Source organism: Protopterus annectens, chromosome 17.part0 (assembly GCF_019279795.1).
Source record: "Protopterus annectens isolate FY-2018-M chromosome 17.part0, PAN1.0, whole genome shotgun sequence".
NCBI classification, from domain to species: domain Eukaryota; kingdom Metazoa; phylum Chordata; order Ceratodontiformes; family Protopteridae; genus Protopterus; species Protopterus annectens.
In genome coordinates, this window is record NC_056751.1 from 125,188,313 (window position 1) to 125,215,368 (window position 27,056).

General features: G+C 38.4%; 1 protein-coding gene across 1 annotated transcript in view; it reads left to right on the forward strand.

The window, feature by feature from the left end:
• Positions 1–27,056, forward strand: part of LOC122791239 (17-beta-hydroxysteroid dehydrogenase 13-like) — a 255,974-nt gene that overhangs the window by 143,297 nt on the left and 85,621 nt on the right. The window contains exon 5 of the mRNA XM_044058902.1: positions 16,534–16,671. Within this exon, the coding sequence (XP_043914837.1) occupies positions 16,534–16,671 (138 nt within the window). The remainder of the gene's footprint in view (positions 1–16,533; positions 16,672–27,056) is intronic.

Consider the following 27,056-nt stretch of genomic DNA (forward strand, 5'->3'; position numbering starts at 1 on the left):
AGGGGAAATGTTAATGTTTTCTCAAAGTGTACAAGATGTTTTTCACATATGTGAGAGGAATAGAGATAAAGCAATATGTGTAAGCAGGAGCACAGGCTGTAACGTGCTCTTTAACATGGGTAACCTTAATTTTAGGTTAGGTAATGCCTGTAGGTGCATCTGTAAGTTTTGGGCAATTATTCTTATCTGGAGAGTTAAACTTCATTTTTTAAAGATGACCATAGTTTTGTGTGCCTGTTCTAAGCTAATAGATAATTGGGGAGTTCTGAAAATGTATTTACCTTTTAATAGGGGGTATTCATTAAAAAAAAAAGTCTTGAAAAATGTGATGTAGGTTCAAATAGGAATGACAAAAACAACCGTATAAAAAATCATGTAATTAAATAAGAATTTATACAACGTTTTAAAGAGTTGGAAGATGGGTTATATAAACTGAAACATTTTCAATGGCAATGTATGCATTTATAGGCATGCCTGCGTTTTAAAGTCATTCCAAGGGGGCTGTGTAATTTTTGCATGCCTACCTATGGCTCCAGATATCCAGATTTACTTGCCAAATGGCAGGCCATTAACATAGAAAGTAGATTTAAATATATGGAGCTACTTTTAGATTATTTTAAACCTAAAGAGGCAGCCCTGATACAGCGTTTGGAAGAGATACAACTGCAATTGCCAGGGACTACCCTGAAATCACTTGATGCACTGTTTTGCAATATTTCTCTTTATGACTCTAAGTTACAACGTATAAAAATCTAAAAAGTTGGAAAGAGATTATGCTGATTTTGTTAATGGCCATATATTTATGTGGCCAAAAAAGAATACAAATGCTGTTGACTCAGATTCTAATATTCAGGGTGTTAAAGCTGTACATAAGAGTTTTAACACAGTCACTAAAGGTTCAAACTCTTCCAAGAACAGTAAGGATGGCATATTGGAGGCTAGCAATGTGCCATCCATGTCAGTGATTGGTCAGAATGTATCAATTGATGAATGCCTCAATATTATTACATCAGAATTTAAAATCAAGGCCACTGAAGTAATTCAGGAGTCAGAGAATAGGGCTTCAAAAAAACTGATGAAATTCCACCCACTTTGTCTAATTCTTCTGTACTAACCACTAAGAAAATTGAGATGGGAGGCAGACCAAAGTCTAATTCAGCTTTTTTATCCCTGCTCACTCATCTACCTTTACAAGTGAGGACACCAGAGGAAAAACAGAAGAAGGCTGTTTAGCAACTGCAAGAGAAGGAAGCTTTCTATGGACAGTCCAATATAGAGATATTTAAAATGGTATTTAATCTTTCTCATAAATGTTTAACTGATGTGCAAATTGATGTTTTAAACAAGGGCTTGTCTTTTGTACCAGCTGTTACTAGCAAGTTACATGATGTTATATTAGCTTTAAGGCAGTTTGCTAGGAATGTAAATTTACATTATATGTTTTCTAACACTGCTGCTGCAATATAAGTATTAAAAACCTAGTACATTTATGCCTGTTTCTCAACCAGTGATGGATACATTTCTGAAAGTTTGTGAGAATGAAATTTATACACTTCTTATGTCCAGGTGTAGAGCAGGATGCTTTGATTTAAATTTGCAAGAAAAGCAAGCATTGGATGATCTCATTGCTGGCAGACGTATTGTTATAAAATCTGCAGACAAAGGAGGTGCATTAGTGGTGCTAGATTATTCTACATATGTGTAAACTATGAATAATATGTTGTTAGATGAAACTACTTATACTCTTGTGAATATGAAAAAAGTGAGAGAGATTGTTAGTAACATGAAGAACTATTTATTTCATATATAACAGACTAGCATTATTTCTAAGGATTTATATGATTACTTTATGGTAGATTTCCCTAAGAGTCCTAATATATCAGGTCTACCTAAGATACATAAATATTTGGAAAAACCTCCTTTAAGACCAATAGTAAATGGCTTAGGATGGGTTACAGAAACAATTTCAAAACTGGTAGAAGGACAACTTAGACCTATGGTTAACGAGGCTGTCTCTGTGTTAAGAGACTCTTCACATTTTTTACAACAATTAAGTGAATATATGGAGAGCTTGAATTCAAATGCAAGATTTATTCTTGTGACCTTAGATGTAAAGAATCTCTTTACAGTCATTCCTAATGATATAGGGCTAAGGTACATATATTGCTTTAATGAAATAGTAGCATATATGGACAAAAAATATGTTGAACATATATGTAGATTGTTGAGTATTGTACTTGAGAACAATGTGTTTGCCTTTGAACAGAAGTTTTATGTACAGTGTTGGGGTGTTGCCATGGGCACACCCTGTGCTAACAGCTATGCAAACCTGGTTCTAGCTGAATGGGAGATGAGATACATTTTTGACTGAAGAAAATCCATGGCTAGCACATATAGGTTTATATTGCAAATCTCTGGATGATGTATTTTTTGTGGAACGGGGATACACAACAATTGGATACTTTTGTTAACTATTTAGAGACAACCACCACATTTTTAAGATTTACTGTGCATTCATTAGAAGATTTTATATAATTTTTGAATATTTTATTGAAAGTGGATGAAGGGGGTAAAATAAGCACTTTGTTATACCAAATGTCATGCTGAAAAAATGCTGTATTGGATAGGGGTAGCATGCACCCCCACCATATTTTAAGAATGTCATGGATAATCAGCTTCTGAGAACTTCCCAACTTTGTAGTAAAGAAAGTGATTTTTTACATCATATAAATGTAACAGAATAATTTGTTAGAATGTGGTTACAAAAGTAGGGAAGTTAGGGAAGCATCAGAAAGGGTTAAGTCCATGAGAGATGGGAAAGGTAGACCTTGGTATTCAAAGAATACTGGAGATTCAATTAATAAGGGACAGAGAAATATATGTAAGGTTAGGATACCCTTTATGTTTAGTACTGATTTTAAATATATAAAGAATATAATACAAAATAACTGGAAGATATTATAGGTTCATAGGTTCATAGGTAGGTAATAGAGTGAGTCAGCTTCCGCCACCCCATTGATTAATTAACTGATCCCTCTGTCAAGCAGAGCCAATTAAGTGATCCCAAGGGTATATTTTCTGTTACCCATCCACTCTTCAAGGTTTCTCTTGAAGAGTGTTAGTGAGGGGCTCTGCTTAATGTAGTTTGGAATTTTGTTCCAAAGCATGGGGAGTCTCAGTGACAGGAATCTATCCCTCCAGCATGTTCTATTCATTGTTGTGATGAGATTTAGCTCACTAGAGCGTGTGGCTCACAGTGACTTGGATTTCTTTAGGTGGAGCATGTCCATCAATTCTGAGTTGGACATGGCTTTGTAAGTCAGGCAGAGATCACCTCTGACTAAACGATATGCCACTGAGTACAGCCGGAGTTTTTTCAGTTGGGCTGCATAGGACATATGTTTGAGGCCCGTAATCCTCTTGGTGAGGTACTTTTGTGGTCTTTCTAGCTATTGGAAGTGTCTTGTGAGGTACATCCTAAATGGGGCAGTGTACTCTATGATGGGTCTGATGAGTCTCAAGTAGAAGGGCACTATAACCTCTTTATTTCTAGATGCGACCCCTTTAGTAATTAGATGGGCCACATAGAAGGATTTCCTAACTACTTTTGCAATATGATTGTCAAAAGAGAGATTACTATCTACCTGGGTCCCTAGATCTCTTATTACCTCTTCTGTATTAAGGGGGCTGCCACCTATGTGGTAATTCGTGGGTGTTTTGTTTTTCCCAAACGGGATTACTATGCATTTTTTGGCATTTAGCTTGAGGCCATGACTTTGACACCAGGTGTCCATCTCAGTAAGGCCCTTTTGGAGGATGTCTGTGTCAGCCAGAGAGTCAATTATGGCTCCCAGTTTGCAGTCATCGGCGAACTTGTTTAGCCATAGTCCTGTGTTTGTCTTTACTTCTGAGAAGTAGATGCCGAACATTAGGGGTCCAAGGACTGAGCCTTGCGGGACACCACTTGTGACTGGTTTAGAGTCGGACCTGGAGCCCGCTATTCTAACCGTGTGAGTTCTGTCTGAAAGCCAGCTGGCAACCCATCTCTTGACGTAGGGGTTTATATTCAGGCTGGTGAGTTTTTCTGTAATACCTGAGTGGGGAATGGTGTCAAAAGCCTTGGCTAGGTCAAGGTAGGCTTTGTGAACCACCTTTCCCTCATCTATGGCCTTGGTAGCTGTCTCGAAGAAGTCAACCAGGTTTAGTAGGCATGATCTGCCCTTAACAAAGCTGAACTGGGTCAGGTCAAGTGTTTGGACGTTCCCAATGTCTTTGTTAATGAGTTCCATGATGATGCGCTCCATAGCCTTGCAGATCAGGCTAGTCAGACTTATGGGGCGATAGTTACCAGGGTCAGTTGTAGCCCCTCCTTTGTGGAGTGGAATAACCATTGCTGTGCGCCATTCTATGGTCATGTAGCTTGTAGAGAGGCTGAGGTTGAACAGCGTGTTTATGTGGGGGCTTAGTTTGTTCTGTAGTTCATGCAAGATGCACCCTGGGACACCATCTGGCCCCATTGATGCTGTGTTTTTGGCTTTTGAAAGGGCTGTTTTCACATGTACATCTGTGATTTCCGGGACACTACACTTTTCTGGTATTGTTGTGGGCCCTTTTGGGGGTGAGAGGGGGGTGAAGTTTGCACTGAATCTAACTGCCAGGATGTTGGCAATATCAGTAGATTCAGTATATTTTATGTTATTTTGCATTAGTTCAGTGCATATCTGCAAGTTGCCACTTAGATTCTTAACATAGAGGCTTTGCGGTTATCTTTTGAATCCTTGGCTATTTTTCTTTCAAAGTTAGCCTTGGATGATTTTATGAGGACCTTAGTTTCTTACTGATACTGATCAGGGATGACTTTTCTTCTTGGGATTTGCTTTTTTTCTGAACTAGTTTCCTCCTTCTATTGTATAGCCTGTTTATGGCAGGGGTCCATCAGACTGGTTTCCTTCTCTTAGAGGAGGGAGTCTTGGTTTTGCTAGGGATGGCATGATCCATGCATCATTGTAGGTGCTCATAGAGTGCATTTGTAAAGGTTTCTGCATCTTGGGCAGCGTTATCCTTTAGTGTGGGGGCTGTGAAACACCGCCTCTGTCTTAAGTAAAGTGAAGTTTGCTTTAGAAAAGTTTTTTTACTATGGTTTCCATAGTTGGGGGTGGTGGTGGGGTGTGGGTATCCAGAGTGATTAGTTTATGGTCTGATCTAACCAGTGACGGGTTGACCTCTGGTGTGGAACACCTGTCACCCATGTTGGTGATGACCAGGTCCAATATATTTTAACCTCAGGTAGGGGAGTTTACCAGCTGTTTCAGGGCATTTGAGTTGATGAATTCCAGGAAGCGCTGGGCCTGGGAGTTTGTACTCGAGTAGTTTTCACAGTTAATGGTAGGGTAATTGAAATTGCCTGATATCAGGGTGTTCGGTAGGACCTTCATGTTTTCCAGTGTCTCCAGAAAGGTGGAGTGGTGGTTCTGGGTCATGGAGGGTGATCTGTAGCAGGCCACAATTTGCATTGCAGATTTGCCCGATGTTGCACATGGATGATCTCAGAGGTATCATGCTGCGCCACTAACCTGGAGGTGTAGGTATCCTTGATGAATATGGATACACCCCCTCCTTTTGTGTTTCGGTCCATGTTCTGTGGCCAAAACGTGTGGTATGAGTTGTAGCCCAGTAGTGCTGGGGTGCTGTCTGGAGCCGTGAACCAGGTTTCAGTTGCTGCACAGATGACGTTCTCCATACTGAGGAGTGCTTTGAGCGCGTGCATTTTGAGATTTAAACTCTTGGCATTGAGTTGCATAACCCTCAGTTTTTTGTTACTTGTGCTGTTTACAGAGGTGGGTTTGACTTTTGAGCCTTGCCTAAAAAAGGCACTATGGGGACAGCAAGAGCCTTGGCCAGTATTTGAAAGCCTAGGGGTGACAGGTGCAAGCCGTCTCTTGTGAAACAATGCGGCTTGTCAAGCAGGTCGTCCCAGGCTGACAGACATTGGATCCCCTTTGAATGACACCAGAAGCTTAGCCAATTGCTGAAATTAATAATTTTTTTTTTATACTGAGGTATCATTCTTGGTGAGGCAGGATGCTACTCAGGGTCAGGGTCATACCCGCCTGGGCTACATGATCAGAGAGCTCTTCCATGTCTCTTTTCATGTAGTCTGGGGAGGTACGTCTCAGGTCATTCACAACAACCTGAACAATGACAGAGTCATATTTGTACTTGTTCTGGAGTGACGTGAGTGCTTGTGTTATATGGCGAATTCTGGCTCCCGACAGGCAGCTAACAGTAACCTTCTGCTTGTCCAGCCTAGTGAGTGGGACGTCAGTGTGCCTGACTATAGAGCCACCTATTACTAGTGTGTTAGGTATGTTATTTCACCTTAAGGGCTGTGATTGTGCAGCACACTGATTTTGTGTTTTATGTGTTGTCTGTTTTTTGACGGGAGGTGCAGGTTGTTTGGGTGTCTGCTTTGGAGGTCTCTGATGCTTTTGCAGGTTTTTATTTAGAGCCTCTGAGTATGATTTTGTGTATTTATGTGTATTTTTTGCCAGTGCTGGTTTAGTAGGTCTATGTGTGGCTGGAGGTGTGGTGCAAGTGTTGACCTTCTCCACTTGACTGTGTGTTCCAGTCTTGGGTGGAGACAGTTTAGCCTCCAGTTTGGCTGTATAATTGCATGTCTCGCATATGTTAGTGTTTTGTGGTAGGAGGAGAGGGTTGTCTGCATACATGAGGCAGTTGTAACATTGCCTCAGGATACCCAGATTCACCAGCTGGACTGCAGAGTACACCTGAAATTGGCCTTTGGTCATGCCTGAATAGTAGGGTGAGCTGCTTATTCGCTTGGTTGGTGAGGGGTGAATAAAGAGCCTTGCCCTGCTGGGCAATCAAGTGTCATGGTATATTAGTGCTTGCTATTAGGTCTGATCAAGTGCTGGGATGTAGGATGCTTTTTGAGTGCTTAGGTTGAGAGTTAGACTAGTTTCAAGGGAAAGACTGAAGAGGAGACTTAGTGGAGCCGGGAATAATTTAACTGTAGCTAACTGGCACTGCCCGGCACGCAAAACCGTGCAAACGTGTTTTTTATATTAGGGAAATGAAAGAGATAGAAATTAGCCCAAAATGGCCAATAAACTCCTAACTTATGGGCTGGAACCACTCCTCCAAGAACAGATAGGCTGCTCAAAGCTCCCCCTCTCTCACAGGTGAACAGAGAAACTTCCTTCTGTCCAAGTAAGGTATGGGCAACTCAGAAACTTGTAACACAGCCCTGAATTCAGCACTAGCCTGAAAATTGGACTATACTAGCTTAGAAAGGCAGAAAGCAAGGAATTTTTTTGTTTTTTTATTTTGAGAAGATAAGGCAAAAACAGTAAAAAAATACACTTAAAACAGCTTTAAATGACTACAAATGATCATAAAAGGCTATTGCACTTTAGTGTGTAGCCTACAACAGTTAAACAAATGATTTAAACAAAAAACTTTTTAAAAGTGCAGGCAGTCAAATAAGTACAATATGTGAAAGAAACAAGCTTTTAAATCACAATAAATGCTGGAAAATTGGCATCTAGACAGAAACCAGTTAAGTACAGCAAAAAAAGTACAGAAAACAGATACTTATTCACTCCAAAGTCTCTCTTCTAAGTTAAAAGGCTTGTATCAGTTTAAGGCTTTCTAGTGCTTCTCAGTAGGTTAGTTACAAGAAAGATGGGAAACAAGTGCAGATGTGGTCTTTTAAACCAGAAAGTTGAAAGAGATGGACAAACTGTCCAAATGGTCAATAAACTACAATTTCTGGGCCAAGAACCACTCCTCTTGTGGTAGACAGACTACCTAGTGCTTACCACTCCCACTGATAAGCTAGAAGGCTTTCCTCCAACAGAGAAAGGCTTGCGGGGCTCAGAAGCTTACCAACAGTCCTAGATACAGCAACTCTGTATCTGGACTAGGCTAATTACAGGAACGGTGGGAAACAAGTCCAAGTGTGGCTTTTAAACCAGAAAGTTGAAAGAGATGGAGAACTGCCCAAACGGTCAATAGCTACAATTTCTGGGCCAGGACCACTCCTCTTATGGTAGATAGGCTACCTAATGCTTACCACTCCCACTGATAAGCCAGAAGGCTTCCCTCCAGCACAGAAAGGCTTGTGGGGCTCAGAAGCTTACAAAGATTCCTGGATACAGCAAATCTGTGCCTGGACTAGACTAGTTACAGGAAAGGCAGGGAACAAGTGCAAATGCAGGCTTTTAAGCCAGCAAGTTGAAAGAGATGGAAAACTGCCCAAACTGCTAATAAACTACAATTTTTGGGCCAAAACTCACTCTTCCCATGGAGGATAGGCTACCTAGTACTTACCACTCCCACTGATAAGTGAGAAGGCTTCCCTCCAGCACAAAAATGCTTGGGGGGCTCAAAAGCTTACTAACAATCCTGGATACAGCAACTCTGTAACTGGATTAGGCTAGTTATAGGAAAGGTGGGAAACAGGTGCAAGTGCGGCTTTCAAACCAGAAAGTTGAAAGAGATAGAAAAAACTGCTCAAACAGCCATTAGCTAAAATTTCTGGGCCAGAGACCATTCCTCTTTTGGTAGATAGGCTACCTAATGCTTACCACTCCCACTGTTAAGCTAGAAGACTTCCCTCCAACACGGAAAGGCTTGGGGGGCTCAGAAGCTTACAAAGAGTCCTGGATACAGCAAATCTGTACCTGGACTAGACTAGTAACAGGAAAGGTAGGAAACAAGCACAAACACAGGCTTTTAAATCAGAAGGTTGAAAGAGATGGAAAAGCTTCCCAAACGGCCAATAAACTATAATTTCTGGGCCAGAAACCACTCCTCCTGTAGTAGATAGGTTACCTAGTGGTTACCACTCCCACTGATAAGCTAGAAGGCTTCTCTCCAACACAGAAGGGCTTGGGGGGCTCAGAAGCTTACCAACAGTCCTGAATATAGCAAATCTGTACCTGGACTACACTAGTTACAGGAAAGGTGGAGACCAAACACAAGCGCGGGCTTTTAAACCAGAAAGTAGAAGGAGATGGAAAAACTACCAAAAAAGGCCAATGAACTACAATTTCTGAGCCAAAACCCACTCTTCCTGTGATAGATAGGCTACCTAGTGGTTACCACTCCCACTGATAAGCTATAAGGCTTCCCTCCAACACAGATAGGCTTGGGGAGCTTAGAAGCTTACCACCAGTCCTGGATACAGTAAGACTGTATATGGACTAGACTAGTTACAGGAAAGGGAGGAAACAAGCTTAGAATTTTTTTTTTTTTTTTTTTACAAAAGAGCAGCTAAAACAGAAGTAAATACAATTCAAATTGCAGTGCAGGCTAGCACACTTGATTTTGTAGCAATATTATGGCAAGTACAGTTTAAATAAAGCAATTAAATTAACAAATGACTAAAAACAAGTGCAGAAGGCAGTAAATTAGAAGACTACTAACAAGCAGTAATAAGTGCAGAGTAAGAGCAACTGAAGAGATAGCACGCAGAACAGCAACTAAGACAGTTGCAGTAAGAGCAGTTGAATAAAAAAAAAAGTATATATATATATATATATATATATATATATATATATATATATATATATATATATATATATATATATATAAATTATTTATTTTTTTTATTTTTTGAGGGCGGGAACAGACCAGGATTAAGAGGCTACATGGGTTGTTCTTCCAAAATGCTCTTTTTGTACACAGTAGGAGTGCCTGAAATCAGAGTATGATCTCACTGCACTCAGTTGAGTGAGCAAATGAGATGGGCCCAGAAGGAGTATCCAAATACAAATTTACAAGAGGGTCGAGCAGTTTCAAAGCCACCAACATTAACACCAAAACAAGAACAAGGAGGGTGGGTGGGGAACTAACTGTAGAGACACAGCCACAACTTCAGTTGAGTTAATATGCAGTGAGAAACACAAATAAATAAATTAAATGCAGTACTATATGGAAAAGAGCAGATAAAAGTGTACTTAAATTCATTTATACGTCCAGCTGATTTTTAGGTAGATCTTAGCCAGCCAAAGCTCAGATATTAAGCAGAAATAACCCAAAATGTACCACTTATATAACACAGGACAGAATATCAGTGATGAGGTGAAACTATCCCCCACTGCTATCAATGGCTACACAGAAATTCTAGCAAGTACTCTGTAGAGACACAGCCACAAATTCAGTTGAGTTAATATTCAGCGAGAAACACAAATAAATAAATTAAATGCAGTACTATATGAAAAAGAGCAGATAAAAGTGTACTTAAATTCCTTATACATCCAGCTGATTTCAGGTAGATCTTAGCTGGCCAAAGCTCAGATATTAAGCCAATGACAGGATTAAAAATATAGTAGGTGATGTGCCAAACTTCAGTTACAAGAGAAATTGTAACTTAAAGAGTCTGTTATGTTATAGACCAGGACCTGGTGATAATAATAACCTAGGTAAATTATATAGTGGCAAATCAGGTACATATCCATGTAAAAGATGTAAAGGCATGTAGGTATATTAAGACCGATAATGTGTTTGAGCATCCTGTTACTAAAAGGATATATAAGTGTTCACACTATGTATGCTGTTCTACTAAAATGTGATTTATATAGCAACCTATTCATAATGCACTTCTTTTTATGTTGGTAAAACCAATAGAATGTTAAAGGAACGTATTTTACAGCATATGGGTGATATACTGAGAAATGTGCAAAGAAGTGCAGTAGCTCAACACATTAATGAATTTCCACAGCATGATTTTAAATTTATGGCTTTGGATATTTACACTCCTGCACCTAGAGGTGCTGATATAAAGAATGCCACAGATGTTAAAGAAACCCACTGGATAGCTGGTTTGAGAGTTGATGTTCCACCAGGCTTAAATGGTTTTACACCTTTAAAACCTATTTTAAAGGCTAGAAAATGTTAATTGGTTAAAGGTTTTAATTAATGTAATTGTTTTTCAAGTGTATTTATATTTAGACTGATTTTATATTTTTGTGTTGATCTGATGAAGAAGGCATCTTTGAAAGCACTTATCTGTTTAAATATATGTGCTTTGCCATGGTTGTCCCATTGTTATTTCTCAAGTATTCATTTTTTAAAGATGACCATAGTTTTGTGTGCCTGTTCTAAGCTAATAGGTTATTGGGGAGTTCTGAAAATGTATTTACCTTTTACTAGGGGGGTTTCATTAAAACAAAAAGTCTTGAAAAGTGTGATGTAGGTTCAAATAGGAATGACAAAAACAACTGTATAAAAGATCAACTTGCCAAACATTAGTGTGTGCATGTAACACAGATGTTGGAAGTACACATTCAGAAAAGCTGTCATGTATAACAGGTGGAAACAATAACTTCTTATCAAAATGGCTACACTATCCATATTATTTTGGAATGTAAATGGCTTTACAGGTATAGACAAAAGGATAAGAGTATTGAATTATATTAAGAAATGCAGAGTGCATATCACAGTGCTGCAGGAGACACATTTGCAAAGAAATGGGCATGTGGATTTGACAAAGAAAATATTTTGTGATGGATATTCAGCAGAATATCAGGAACAAAGGAAAAAGGAAGTAATTATATTAATTGCTAGAGGAGCTTCAATAGAGATAGAAGAGAGAAAAAGATAATAATGGTAGATTTGTAGTAGTATGGGGCTATGGGTAAGGGTGTAGGATTATGCTGGCATGTATTTATATTCCACCAAAAACTGCTATTATAGAGCTTAAGAAAATTGTGGTAGAAATAACCAGCTTTCATCTGGTAATATTATGTACAGGTGGGTAGTAGAACTTGATTGCGACAGTGGGGATGTATCTGGGGGACCTAGAAGTAAAATATAAATAAAAAGGGTAAATTTCTGAAGAAATTTATAAAAATATTTGGTCTGGAAGATGTGAGTTCATTATTGTCAACTCATAGAGAATATAAGTATTATTCTCCAAGGTACAATAACTGGGCTAGATTATATAGAAATTATATTTCACAGAAACATATGCATCTAATTGAAAGCTTCAGCACACGTTCAATAACATTTTCAGATCATGCATCAATAAAAACTATGATAAAAATGCAGGGTAATGAAGTAAAAATGAGACATTGTCTCTTTCTCACCTACCTGTTAGAAAGAGAGGAATTTAAGGAATGGGTAGTGAAAATTATTTGAGAGTTATTAGGAAAGATAGAAAGTTCTTCAGAAGTTATAGCCTGTGAGTGGGGTAAAATGAAAATAGAGTTTAAAAATAAGGTAGAAATGAAAGAAAAGGAGTATGGTTAAGAATAAGGGTAATCTTATAGAAGAAGGAGTAGAAGGAGAGGAGGAGCAACTGCAGAGTGCTAAAGAGAAAATAAGGGGGTATCTGGATAATATGCATTTTTTTAGAAACATTGCTGTTAAGCAACTGTTTTTGATAATAACTCCAGTACACAAAATCCTTTAGCACAACTACTTAGGCAACAGAAAGTAAAAAGTGCTGTCACCAAACTTAAGGGGCCTTTAACACAAAAATAACCAGAGATCCTGTAGAGGTATTAGAAATATTTCAGAAATGTTATGATTTTTTTTTATAAAGTAGACATGTGGACATCTAGAAAGAGCACAAATGGAAATATTTATGGAACACATAAGTTAAAATAGGAGGAGATGAGATAAAAATGGTGATATATAATCAATCTGCATGAAGGTCTCCAGGAATAGATGATATTCCCGTGGAAGTTTGGAAGTTAGGAGGGAAGAAAGTGATAAAGATCTGGAAGTTTTTTTTTAAGTATTTTAAAAGCACAGGAAGCACCAACATCTTAGAAGAAAGCTGTGGTAGCTGTAATACCTAAAGTCGGTAAAGACCCATCAGACCAAACTTTATATAGACCCATTTCAATTTTAAACCATGATTATAAAGTGTTTATGTTTATACTAGCTAAAAGAATGGCAAAGGTATTGCCAAAATTGATAGATAGGGATCACTGTGGTTTTGTGAAGGGGAACAAACATTTGCTGACTTTAATAGAACAATGACAAAACAGAGGAAAACAGAATGTAAGAAAATACCACTGTTGTTGGTTGGTCTTGATGCAGAGAAAGCATTCAACATAGTAAACTTGGATTTTATGAGAAGGGCAATGGAAGCATTTGAATTTCCACAGCATTATCGTTTGTCTGATTTACTAGTGTTGTTGAATAATGTTACGCCTTAACTCTGGTTCTTCAGTGGAAGCATTTGCATTCCCTGATACAACAATAAGGATAATTAGGAGGATATTTGAAGGATTGGAGAAAAGAATTAAAGTGGGAGGGTTCCTCTCTGATAAGTTGTGTCTAAACAGAGGAAACAGGGAGGGGTCTTCTCTTTTCCCTTTGTTATTTGTTTTATATTTAGAACAACTGGCAGAGAAAATAAGGGAAATTCAATGATATAATTTATATGGTAATCAAGAAAAGTTGGCTTTATTTGCAGATGATGTTATTTTGTATCTGATAAATCCAGAGAATTACATTGTGCTGTGTAACATTTTGAGACACATTCATGTCTTTTCAGGATATAAAATTAATGAAGATAAAACAAAGGGTATAGCACTAAATTATGTACTCACACATGAATTGGTTCAGCAATACTCATATTTATGGGGAGTTAAGATAAGTATTTAGGAGTATGGATTGGAATGGTTTCTGTTAAGGCAAGTAAAATATGTGGGAACAGACTAATCAAAAGATAATACTGAAAGTGAGAAAATGGAAGATCTTGTTTATGGATATAGATAGTTAGATATGAACAGTGAAAATGTTTTTAACCATTTTAGTTTTACTATACAGGTCAGGCATATTTTTATCAATCATTGGAGAAGTTGTGGACAATAATTCATGAAGAGTTGAAGGAATTTATCTGGAAGAGGAAGAGGGCAAAGGTTAAGTGGGATACGTTGATCCTTACAATAAAACAAGGTGGTTTAGAATTATTTGATTTGAATGGATCTTTAATAGCTACAATGTTAAGGCTCATATGCATAACACAAGCAAAAAGTTATAATTCATAGTGAAAAGGAATGATGAAGTGAGGGAGGGGCATTCAACAACAAAGGAGAGACTGAGATTTTGCATCCAGATGCTTAAGGAGAATAACAACAGCCATACAAAACAGTATGTACAGAGAGGCACAAAGTCATAAAATACTAGGCTTTGCAGGTAGAAATGAGGGCAATATGGAAGAAAGATACACAGACAGTTCCAGTAGTAGTAGGAGCAATGGGTCTTATAAAAAAATAATTTACGATCGTACTTAGATATGTTACCAGTACATGTAACTCCATATGAATTGCAGAAGGAGTTGTTACTGGGTACATCATGGGTGCTGTGAAGAGCATTTCTGGATAACATCAACGATTGAAACAATACTAATTTCATGAACTTTAATCATACTTTGACTTAGGAATGGGGTCCATTCCTGTCATGGTATTAGAAACTCAAAAGACTTGTAGAAATTAAAAGAGAAAAAACATTATATTCATAAAACAGCAGAAAGTATTACATGATCTAAGTCAACATGAGAAAGGAGAAAAAAGATTTTGCCAATAGTGATGACTGCAAGTAGGGTTACAGAGAATAAGCAAACAGAGTTTGAAATTTACTGCTGAAACCTGACAAAGGAACTAAGGTATTGGGAGCAAATAACTAGACAGGGAAAAGTAATAGAATGGGATGCGGCCAAGAAGACATTTGGATTGCAGGATAGAGACCACCTTCCATAGCAAGGATTGATATCAGAGTATAAGGCAAAGAAAAAGGGTTAGGGGAATTCTAAGTAAAAGACCTGCTCTGGTAGAATTTTTAGTTGAATCTAGAGCAGAAGCTATTATTAAAAAAGGGATCATTAATAAGGCATATAAAATATTGCACTATAAGAATCAATTAGAGGAGGTTAGAAAAGATTGGTAATAGAGATTGGATAAATAATTTACATGAGTACAATGGGAGGATGTATGCATGGCTATCAAACATGTAACAAAATCTAGAAGGTTTAGAATTTTTGCTTGATACTGTTTGCATTAATATTTATATACCCCATTCAGACTCCATAGAATTTGTCCTCTGGTAGATGGCAAATGTTGGAGGTGTAATAGAAAAGAAAACAATAACTGGAAACATATGTTTTGGAAGTGTAATAAGTTGACAGATTTTAAAAATTTCGTACAGAGTCCTCTGTCAGAAATATGGGTGAACTAATTGGTGTAACTAAAGAAGTATTCATTTTTTTTATTTTTTGAGGTGGGATATAGAATCTAATTTCCTAGACATAGTAGCTAAGTTTAAGTTTGGTGGCTGCCACGAAGGCAATTACTAGAAAGTGATAACCAAAGTCTAAAACAGCTGTGTTTGAAGCAGTGAATATTATAACAGAGATAAAATAAATGGAAGTAGATCTATAGAAAAGAGTAGAAGCAAATTACATAGTAAAATTGAGGTTGTGAGAACAACACATGCAGAATAATATTTTGGAGGAATGAGGTTTAAAGGAAGGTGAGGACTGATCAATTTATGTAATGCTGGATAGATGATAATTGTATGTAAAATATGTGTTAAGTACAATGTTTTTAACTGTGAACATGTTAACATTGTGTGCTTTTTTATATATAAACACTTTGCTTATGTCTGAAGTGATAATTCAGTAAAGGTGTTAAAAAAGATCATTGTGTACATAGAGCAATGTTTCCTATTAGGCTGTTAATTATAAAACAGTTAAGAAATGCATTAATGCATTGCGTAACCAATACAGTTGTTTTTGGTGGCATGTGGAAATGCTAGAAAATGAAACTAAATTCAACAGTTAAAAAAAATCTGATGATAGTACTGGAGGGCTGTGTAGGCTGTGTCTGCCTTCACATCTTTTAAGGTTCCTATGTTGCTAAAGCATCATTTGTGCCTGCAGTCAAAGCGATGCATATGCAATTCAGTGTTTAAACTGGATATTTAATAAAATAAAGTTGAGAAACTACATTCAGCATGCATCACTGGTTACATGTGATGACTAGGATTCTGGGTGTGCTAACAGTGTACAGAACTTTTACTTCCTTGAAGAAATCTTACAACACAGAAAAAAGATGCATGCAGGATAGTGGTCCAAAAATCTTTGTAAACATTTTAGCAAGTTTAACTGCAAACAGAGCCTTGATAAATGACTATTTCATTTCAAAGAGCTGTTATAGTGACATTAGAATGTGTTAAAGGTATGCACTAGAACAGAGATTTTCCCTTTATTCTTGAGTTTAATTCTCTTGGTCTCTACTTGTGTGGTCTGTTGCTGAGAACAAGTTTATTAAGACATAATGCAAACATATATTTCTTACAAGGAGAGGGAAAATAAGCCATTGCTTAAGCAGGATATACACACAAGGAGATTTATACAGACTGGTCAAGTTAAGCAGTTAAGTACCCTTCTATCAATAAAAGCTGTGCTTCCATGAACAGATATGCACAGAACATAATGTGTTGTGCAAATCATGTTAAATGAAATCTCAAGTTAATATCTTGTTTTATTTTCAGTGCTTCCAAGTTTGCAGCTGTTGGATTTCATGAGGCTCTCACAGAAGAGTTAAATGTCTTGGGAAAAGAAGGAATTAAAACAACATGCCTTTGTCCTTTCTTTGTAAACACTGGCTTTGTTGCAAACATATCATCAAGGTAAGGCTGATCCTAAGATTGTACTGGCAAATATAAAGATAAGTCAAGCTTATGCAGTATTTTCCAAGCAGAACAAGGAAACTGAATAAGGTAAAAATGTCAGATGATGATTAAGGACATATTTCAATGATATTAAAGTAAAGGGTTAGTGACAAACTGTTAAATCACACAAAAATATGCTTGCTTCTGTCTTATTAAATATGTTCTATAATGTTTCTTTGTAGGGAGTAATGACTGCAGAGGTTATATGTTTTTTGGTATTTAGGAAAGGTATAATTGTGAGTAGGAATAGGTCTTAGGGCAGGCTAAAGAGTCATTGTGAGGCTCAACTTAACTAATCTAACTCATTGTTTGTGGAGTTCCCCTCACATTGTTTAGTAAGGGAAACATAATTTTGATTGTTAATGAATATTGACATGCAAATGTTCCCTTGCATGCAGAACATATACTGTCTGAGTGCCTAGATAATTATTCCAAGGATCATCATTTAAGAACTGCCTTAGTAATGACAGTTTCAAAAAAGCATTTTGAAAAACTAGAAAATATCAACTTGTAAATTAACTTCCTTCTCAAAATAGATGAATTTACCTAGGGACTGTTTATAAGCATATCGCCTTTAATTCAGTTTCTACGGTTATCTTTTTTCCTTTCTTTTTTTTTTGGTGGGGTTTGTGCTTCGTTCCTAGATTTTCATTACAGCTAATAAAAAAAAAAAAGCTGGAAGGTGAACCAAAGTACATGTTTTAATTTACTTCTGTTTATTTTTACTTGCTTGCTCTAGCGTATAATTATTTATTGTGCTTTACTTAGGAAGTTTTAAATTAAAAAAGGAGCAGGCCGAAGAGCCATATAATAGGTTCTCTGAAGTCAGCATCTCCTTCAACATGGCTATGAGCAGGTGATCAGGAACATATGTGTGTTATCTTGCTGCCCCAAACATATATACTTAACAAACCCTGCAAATTCTTTCTTTCCCTTTAAAATATTCTGTTCATATACCCACTGTCATCTCCTGAAATCTAACTAAACAGCTTAATAGAGAGATTGGCACTGAAACAGATAGGGAGGCAGGCATGCTGTAATCATATCTCTGATCTCTTCTACAGTACCAGTGCCCCCATGTAATTCATTTTTCCTAATTTGTTATAAGCCAAAATGGCCTAATTGAGGCTGCCATAGTGATGCAAACTTGTTTTATAGTCAAAGCTCCTTGCCATCACAAAATACTCTTAGTCGCCATAATATTGTCTTACACAGACAAAGCATTTTCTGTGTTCTTCTCAAATAATTTACATTGTCAGTAGTGCTAACACAAGTTCCTGCCTTTTTATTGTTTCTAGCAAAGGTATCACTTTATCTTTTTCATTGAATCTGCTTGATTTTGGTTAGTGGTCATCTTCAAAATAGGTATTTTAAGTTGCTTTCAATATTATAGTCAAACAGGAACTTAATGCTACTGCTTTAGTTCAAGTTCAAAATTATAGTCGTAAACCACAGTTTTTGGCTAAAGCTGTTGTAAGTGAGAGGTCACACTTAAAAGACTGACCTGACAGTCTGTATCTAATTAAAGAACTTCTATTCACTGTATCATTAGATTACTGTGGCTAAAAATATCCTACTTATTTTGTTTTTTTAAAGGCCCAGTAGGGGCAGAAACTAATAAAAGTTGCTTAATCATATATTGCTGTCCTGCTCAGTGCTAGCATTCTAGCAATACTAAAAAGGATATTAATTTTAGTTTGTTTTAAGCCAACATGGACCATTTGTATGGATGTTGTAATATGATTTTTTTGGACATTTACAGCCGTAAAGGCAAATACCCCATAAACACAACAATTATCACCCCAATTTTCTCACAACAAAATGATCCATACACTGCAGCACTTAATAAAGCACAAGTAATCTATTCCCCCCTCTTTTGTGTAATTTTTGAACACGCTCAAATGCTGTCACAATTTTTTCCTCATGCAGTGCCCCATCAATTATGTTTTGCAGACACAAGCCAAGTATCTGTACACTTGTCTGTTTTACATACCCTAGCAAACTTCTGTGTAGGAATAGCCTCTTCCTGCATGGAAGGGACTGCATGGGAGCAGCACGGCAGTGCTCCATGCATATGCATGAAGGACTGCTGCCGTGCTGCAATGTAAAAAGAGCGAGATTGCTCTTTTCACAGAATGTAAACCCTCAACAGGAGAGATCCCCAGAGAATGTCCAGATTCCTGCTGTATAGTGTATGGCCGTGAAATAAATAACTGGCCACTGCCACAGTAGTAGCATATCATTAAAAATGAAGTTAGAAAATAATGACAGAACTAAGTTTTAGACATCATACCTGTCAGAAAATGCATCCGAACGCAAAACCTGTTTTTCTAACAACTGTCTAAGTTTGTAAGAGCAATATTTAAAAAGTGTCTGTAATGTTTTTTTTTTTCCTCACATCAGCAGGAAAGTTTAAGCGTAGCTGTGTGGGTGTGCCCGTTGCTTAGCTATGCTTAGGCCAGCTTAAATGGCCCAAGAAGTTAAATAGCAATAGACAGCCACTATAAGCAGTAGTGCAATAGCGTAGTGGTGAGAGCGTATGCTTTGGATGTAGTCAGTCAGGATTCGAACCCCACTGTAGCCAATTCTATTTTGTATGTGAAATCACCACAAATGTAATATTTTAGTATATTTATGTAGTAAGTGACCTATATTTCCCAACCAAAGCAGTGTATTAGGGCTAGATATGAGGTGTCAGTGTACTGAACTTGTTAAACCCCCACATAAACACAAGTGTCCCAGGTTCAGGTTTTAGCCTGCAACAGGTCACCATGCATTTCCCAAGACTCACACTCCATGTCAGTAAACACCCTGGAAAATATTAGTATCCAACCTAACACTCATAACTCATACTGGTTGACTTCAACTACCCCACCATTAAGTGGTAAAGCTACTCATGTACCAATGCACATGCCCATCATATCGACCTGGTCCTTCCTAACATGGGCGACTGTTGCTCTACACCAATAGTCAACACCTCACTTGTTATATCTGAACACAAAGTAATCAGCTTTGAAAATCCACAGCCATCCTTCCCCCACTGCACAGGTAACCACCATGAAAAGCCTTTCCAAAGCTAACTATGGCATCATAAAAGCAGAGGTGGCTAACCTCATGTCAGCCATGCAAATGGAGACTGGTTGCATGACAGCTGAATCAAATAACAATGCACTATGAACACTTACACAAATGCATGGATACTACCTTACCCAATACAACCAGGACCCACACCTCCAAAAAAAGGAAGCTGATCTGGTGGTCCCCTGCCATAAAGAAACTGTACAACCGATGTGGAATAAGGTGAAGTCCCAATACATGAAATAAACCCTTATCAGCCTCACCGAATAGTTGAGATCCCTCATCAAATACTACAAAGTTAGCTGTGTGAACAGACTTGGAGCACATAGTAAAGACAACCACAAGGCCTCATACAGTTATGTAAACAATCTCCATGGCAATACCAAGAATTGTTCTGAGCAACTAGACAATAGTACCTCCCAGACTGAGCCAACAAATAATGTCAATATACTGGCTGGCATCTTGAGTGCAGACAGTACCCCTCACCCCCCCAAAGGACCAATCACAATACCAGTACACCGCCAGGCACCCAGTATTACTGCAGTACAGGTTACAACACCACTGTCCAAGGCCAATAATTCAGTCTGTACGGGACCTGAGAATATCCCTGGCTGTGTTCTACATGAACTAAAAAGTGACCTGGCACCTTACCTGTGTGCCCTCACCTCAGGCTTTTTGGCATGTTACCTATGGGCACAGCCTGTGCAAATAGCTACGCCAATCTAACATTGGTTAATTGGGAAAATCAGTACATTCTATCCAATGACAGGTTTGGCATATTGATTAGATGGTATACATGTTTTGTGGATAATATTTTCTTGTTGTGGCAGGGCCCTGAAGAATCCTTGCTGGAGTAGTGGAGTGAGCACCTTTCTTAAATTTACATATAAATATTCCTCTACACTCGTAGATTTTTTAAATGTACAGATCAGCAGGGATGCCCTATATTCCATGTCCACGAGTGTTTATAGGAAAAATGTTAGAAGAAATAATGTTCTACACAACAATAGCATGCATCCTACTCATACTAAACTAAATGTGCTTTGGGGGCAAATTTTCCATATCATACGTCTACATAGCGAGGATACTCAGTTAGAAAAGGCATTCATCCTACTCAAGGAAGAATTTATAAACAGAAGATACAGGAGAGATGTCATTGAAACACAAATACTTGAAGCCTGGAATGAGAGGGAAGACAGATGTAAAGCATATTTTAGTATCAATCACAGCTCTACCTCTGTACAGACTCCTGAACAAATTGTTGATCAGAGTCGCACCCTTATTAATGTTGGCAATTAGCTTAGGATGCCTCTGACCTATGTTAGTAACATCAGCATGGTATGTGATACTATCAGTGCTAACTGGGATATTCTTCTAAATATACCTGAACTACAAGGAGTGATTGGAAATAAGCCTGATTTTACATTTAGGAACAATAAATCTCTCAAAAATCAACTTTGTTATAGACCAGGCATGGGCAAACTACGGCCCGGGGGCCACATGCGGCCCGTTAAACGTTTTGATTCGGCCCGCCAAACTTGAAAAAATTTAATAAATTAACCTTGTTAATGTTTTATTTCCCCTGCAATTCTGATGTTTCCTCACTAGATGGCGCACTCTAGATATATTGGCTTTGTTGAGGTGAAGCGTAGGCCTATTACTCCACGTTTGCACTTTACCCTTTGACCCACCACCTCTATGAAGATGAGTGGACCCAAGAAAGGAAAGTGGACAGAGAATGTCGAGTGTTCAATAAGGAGTGGACAACTAAATATTTTTTTCACTGAACACCGATCATCTGCTGTTTGCCTGATATGCCAAGAAACTGTGGCGGTTTTTAAAGAGTATAATATTAGCCGTCACTTTGCCACAAAGCACGCTAATTATGCTAGCAAGCTCTCAACAAAAGAACGGGAAGCTGCTGCTGAGAAGGTGGCAGCTAATTTGAAGGCTCAGCAAAGTTTTTTTCACAGTCAAACTGCCATTCAAGAGTCAAGTACCAAGGCCAGTTTTATGCTTTCATTCAAAATAGCAAAGGCCAGCAAACCACTGTCTGAGGGCGAGTTTTTAAAAGAATGTATGGTAGAGACAGCAGGTATTTTGTGCCCGGAGACCAAAGACAAATTTGAGAAAATCAGTTTATCACGGACAGTGACTTGCCGTGTGGAACTAATAGATGAAGATATCACCAGCAGATTAAACAAAAAGGCGAAGTCATTCACTTTTTATTCTTTAGCACTGGATGAAAGCAACAATGTCAGAGACACTGCTCAGCTCCTCATTTTTATCCGAGGAATCAACAAAACTTTTGAAATAACGGAGGAGTTTTGACAATGGAGTCTCTGAAAGGACAAACACGGGGAGAGGACTTGTTTGAACGGGTGTCTGCTGCCATCGAAAACATGAAGCTTCCCTGGAGTAAGCTTGTTAACGTCACCACAGATGGATCTCCGAATTTAATGGGAAAACGTTGGCCTGCTGAGGAGAATCCAGAATAAAGTGAAAGATGAAAACCCTAACCAGGATGTCATTTTCCTCCACTGCATCATCCACCAGGAATCTCTATGTAAATCGGTGTTACAGCTGAATCATGTTGTGAATCCTGTGGTGAAACTCATCAACTTCATGGACTTCAGCACCATCAGTTCATTGCATTCCTGGAGGAAACTGATGCGGATCACCAGGACCTGCTTTATCACTCCCGTGTCCGCTGGTTGAGTTTGGGCAAAGTGTTTCAACGAGTGTGGGAGCTCAAAGAGGAGATTGGCGTGTTTTGGAGCGGCAGGGGAAGACTGATGAATTTCCTGAGCTGAGCAACAAGAGCTGGATGTGTGACTTTGCGTTTGCTTCGGACGTATTTTCACACTTGAATGAGCTCAACGTGAAACTGCAGGGGAAGGAGCAGTTTGTGCATGACATGTACACAAACGTGAAAGCCTTCAAATCCAAGCTGGCTTTATTCTCCAGGCAGATTTTGAACAAGTCATTCACTCATTTTCCTAGACTAGCCACGCTGAAAGAGGCCGGAGCAAAAGTAAAGAAATACAGTGAGTCACTGGATGCACTGCACGGAGAATTCTGCCGTCAGTTTTTGGATTTCGACAAAATTGACAAGTCACTTCAATTGGTGGCCTTTCCTCTGTCACAAGACCCTGAAACAGCTCCAGAGGAGCTTCAGCTCGAACTGATCGACCTTCAGTCCGACCCTGCCTTAAAAGAGAAGTTCAGCTCTCTGAAACTAAATGACTTCTTTGCTTCACTCAATGATGCCGCGTTTCCAAATCCAAGGCGAAAAGCGCAGATGATGTTGGCTTTGTTCGGCTCCACCTTCGTGTGTGAATAGACCTTCAGCGTCATGAACATCAACAAAGCCAGCCACAGATCCAAGTTAACAGATCTACACCTCAGATCCATCCTGAGAATCGCCACAACAAAACTAACTCCAGACTTTGATGCGCTGGCTAAAAAAGGAGACCAACAACACTGCTCCCATTAAAATGTGTGTGTCTCCGTGATACGCACGTTGTTAAAATAAACAGTGCGTGCAGATCAAATATAACGCTTCACAGACTGACTTGCTGCAACTGTTTCGTCCTTGCACTGGTCATTGTTGACTTTTGGCACCGGGGAAACAAACTGAATAAAAGGAACAGGACAAGTACATCTGCATCTCCTACCGTTTTTGAAAAAAAAGACAGTCAGGAGGAGAGTGATGGTGATATCCTGAAGGATAACAGAACTTTCAGTGCTTTAAAATAAAATGGTCATTTATTTGATTTTCAGTGTTTAAAGACTCATTTCGAAGTCAGAGATTTTATTGTAATGCTTTTCTTCATTTTCATTGGAAATTAAAGCACATGTTTTCTCCATATCCCAAGATGTGTATTTTTCCCCCAATGAGGTGATGTTTTCAGAGCATGCCATCTATCTGCTCCTGTTCCGGCCCCTTTGTCAAATGTTAGAACTCAATGTGGCCCACAAATCAAAAAGTTTGCCCACCCCTGTTATAGACCAATGAATCCTCCTAGTTATGCCCAATCTGACAGAAAGGGTACCTATACCTGTAGAAGGTGTATGGCCTGTATATGTATACATGCTGGGGGTCATTTTCTTCACCCCCAACTTAGTTTTAATATTGACACTAGTTTCTATGCAGATTGTCAGACCAAGAATCTGGTGTACTTCTGTTTCTGCATCACTTGCTTTTCCTATTACATAGGTAAGACAAACAGGGCTTTCAAGGATAGGATCCTTGAACATTTGAGAGACATTAGAAATGTGAAACTATCCAGTGCTCTAGATATGCATGTCAATGAGACAGGCCCTAGTCATAAGTTCAAGTTCTTTGCTTTAGAGTTAGTGCATGCCAATATTCAAGGTGGTGATCTATTAAACAAAACTGAATGCATAGAACAGAAATGGATTTTTCAGCTACAAGCTGACAAACCCCCAGGTTTGAACAGCAAGGTATCAATAAAACCTTTCCTTAAGGCAAGATCCTTAAAACATCGTTAGTCCTTGCTGTTAGTTTGATAACATCAATGTTTGATCACGTTGTCCCATGATCATAACTATATTGCTCAATTATGCATTTGGCAGCACATGTGTCATACATTTTTTACACACCATTTTATTTCTATTATTGCTAACTATACATTTAGCATTAGGCAGTTTTTATTAGTACTACATAATAGCTATACCTGTTCAACTACCTATTTGTGGTTTTCACAGATCGACTGCTTTGTTTTCATCAATGTCTATGCTGATATAGCAAGGAATCAGCAGGATTTTTTTAGGCAATTTTATTACTAGTCATTTAAATAAATGCTGCTATCTATTTGTATAATAATCTGTTTTTATTTGTATGTATATGTATTGTGTTTTTAAGGTTATATTAGTTTCATAGTTTTTAACATTGTGGATTTGAGCTGCTTTCTACTGTCAGCACTAAGCAAGTCTATTTTGTATTACAGTATGTATTTGATATAGACTGACTTTTCCCTCCTTTTAGACTTGGACTTGATTGGCTGCTGTAACATTTAAATAGTCATCTGTTACAATGTGTCTAACATGGTCTGATGAAGCGGAGTTTGTATCCATGAAAGCGCTTACCGGTTTGTATTTTTTAGAATAAAAGAAGTAACAAAACAAAGCAAAGATCGCATTTGCAGTGTTTGGAACCTCTGTGGTTGTTTTTGCTGCTATATTTCTTTTCCTTTGTGGTTCCTTTATCAGAAATGAGGTCTCTGTTGTATCTCACCAATACCACCCCAACTGCCTGACAAGTCTGTTATGCAAAGCTATGGAATGCATCATCATGCACCTAATAAACAGGGATATGGGAATCTGCAGACTCAGGATCCCAGACAGTTTACCTTTGTGAAGGGTAGATCATACCTGCTCATTCAACCTGGTCATCCTCTTGCCATCTGTTACCTGAGCTGTGGATGAAGGCAAGATGACACCTATAGCCTATATTGATCTTGTCCAAGCCTTTGATAACATTCCCCACTCACTAAGCTCGGCATCAACCCCTATATCACTAGGTGGGAACAGAGGCACAAACACAGGGGTAGATTGGACATACTGCTGCCATACACTGAGACAGTTGTAGATGTCACTGGGTTTGTTGTAACATCCTTTATAAAGGAATATGACATTGGTAATACCAATAGATGTGAGTATTTACTGACTGCATTCCACAGAGTCCACAACTGATTTACCAAGGACACCACCTGTCTGGTAAACACACAAAACATGACAGGCAGACATGTGGCCAGTCTGTGGACAGTGTGCCAGTGGAGAGATATGTCAGAGACATATCGCTGTGAGTCGTGACGTCACACACTAAATGCATGTCCACACAAACCCTGTCAATCTATCATTCCACCATGTGTATAACAGCACTGATGACATAGAATCTGTTCACAGATCTGAGGATATGTCCCCCATGTTGGTTGGCTGTCTCCACATGTCCTGTGCTGTGACTTATTGCCACCCACTGTATGTGAATTTGTAGGCCACCACCTCTGTAATGTCCATCACACAGGCAAGGAAATGGGGCAAGACCCACATTAAGGAAAGTTCCATAAGTCGGAACTAGCAGCAGTGTCCAGGCCCACAGCACGATACAAACTGGGCACCTACATAGTGGTATGGCCGTAGCAATCCCTGACATCTGCACATCTGTACAGAGGACAGACAGAAAGTGGACAGACATCAGGTTATGCATTAGGATGAGTGTATTGAAAGATACACATCTGAAACTGAAAGGTATGCCATTATTACATGACAGCAGTCCCCAATGACATGTCCAAATAACATAGTAGTCTACAGTTAATATCAACATATCAGATCAATATCCAATAGGATATAAATATAAACATATAGCTCAGACACCTACAACAAGATACTCAGTACGCAGGGTCCAGCTTTGCATGCAGGGGTGTATGGTTCCAGTACTACAATCTGCAGTCTGCTCGTACTTGAAAAAGCACTGTTAAAAGTACTAATGTAATGATACCATATGTGTTAAACTATTTCTGTCAACCATTGCACTGTAGCTGGTGTAATATGCAAGTGTGATTGCATATAACTTGGGATACTACCCATGTATGAAACAAATGTATGAAACAAATCCAAAGAGAACAGATTGTGGTACTACCCATATCCAGGTGTCCCATACAGTTTACTCACACCCCTTGCTACTGTAATGACAGCACATAGAAGCATATTATGTACAGGGAATTAAGTATACTTATTAAAGATGTCATTATCTTGCTATTTTATCAGACTGGAATGTGATCACTGGTTACCAAGGCTTAGCTATGCTTAGCAGGTTTAAGCATTGCTTAAATGTAAATGCTAAGCAGATTTGCGCACTGGTAAGTGAAACCTACACGGTGTAAGCACCTATTTGTTTAACCATACGTTAGTCCCACTTACCATCGGGCAAACCCGTGCAAACACGCTCAAAGCTGCTCAAAACAGGCTTGTATTGCTCAGGCTGTGGATTGTATTGCATTACTGAAACTAAGTGGAAATTCCTTAAGATTCCAAGAGCTGGATAAGTTATTTCTTACACTTATTTCACTGAACTGCACTTCTGAAATGCTTATAATTGTGCTATACAGTTGATCTACTACATTTTGCACTGTTATAAAGCTTTTTTTATTGTTTCACTGCATTTATGTACTGTTCTATACTGTTTTAACTGTATTTTCATAGCTAGATACTGTTTCATTCCTCTAATTGCATGTTTACTG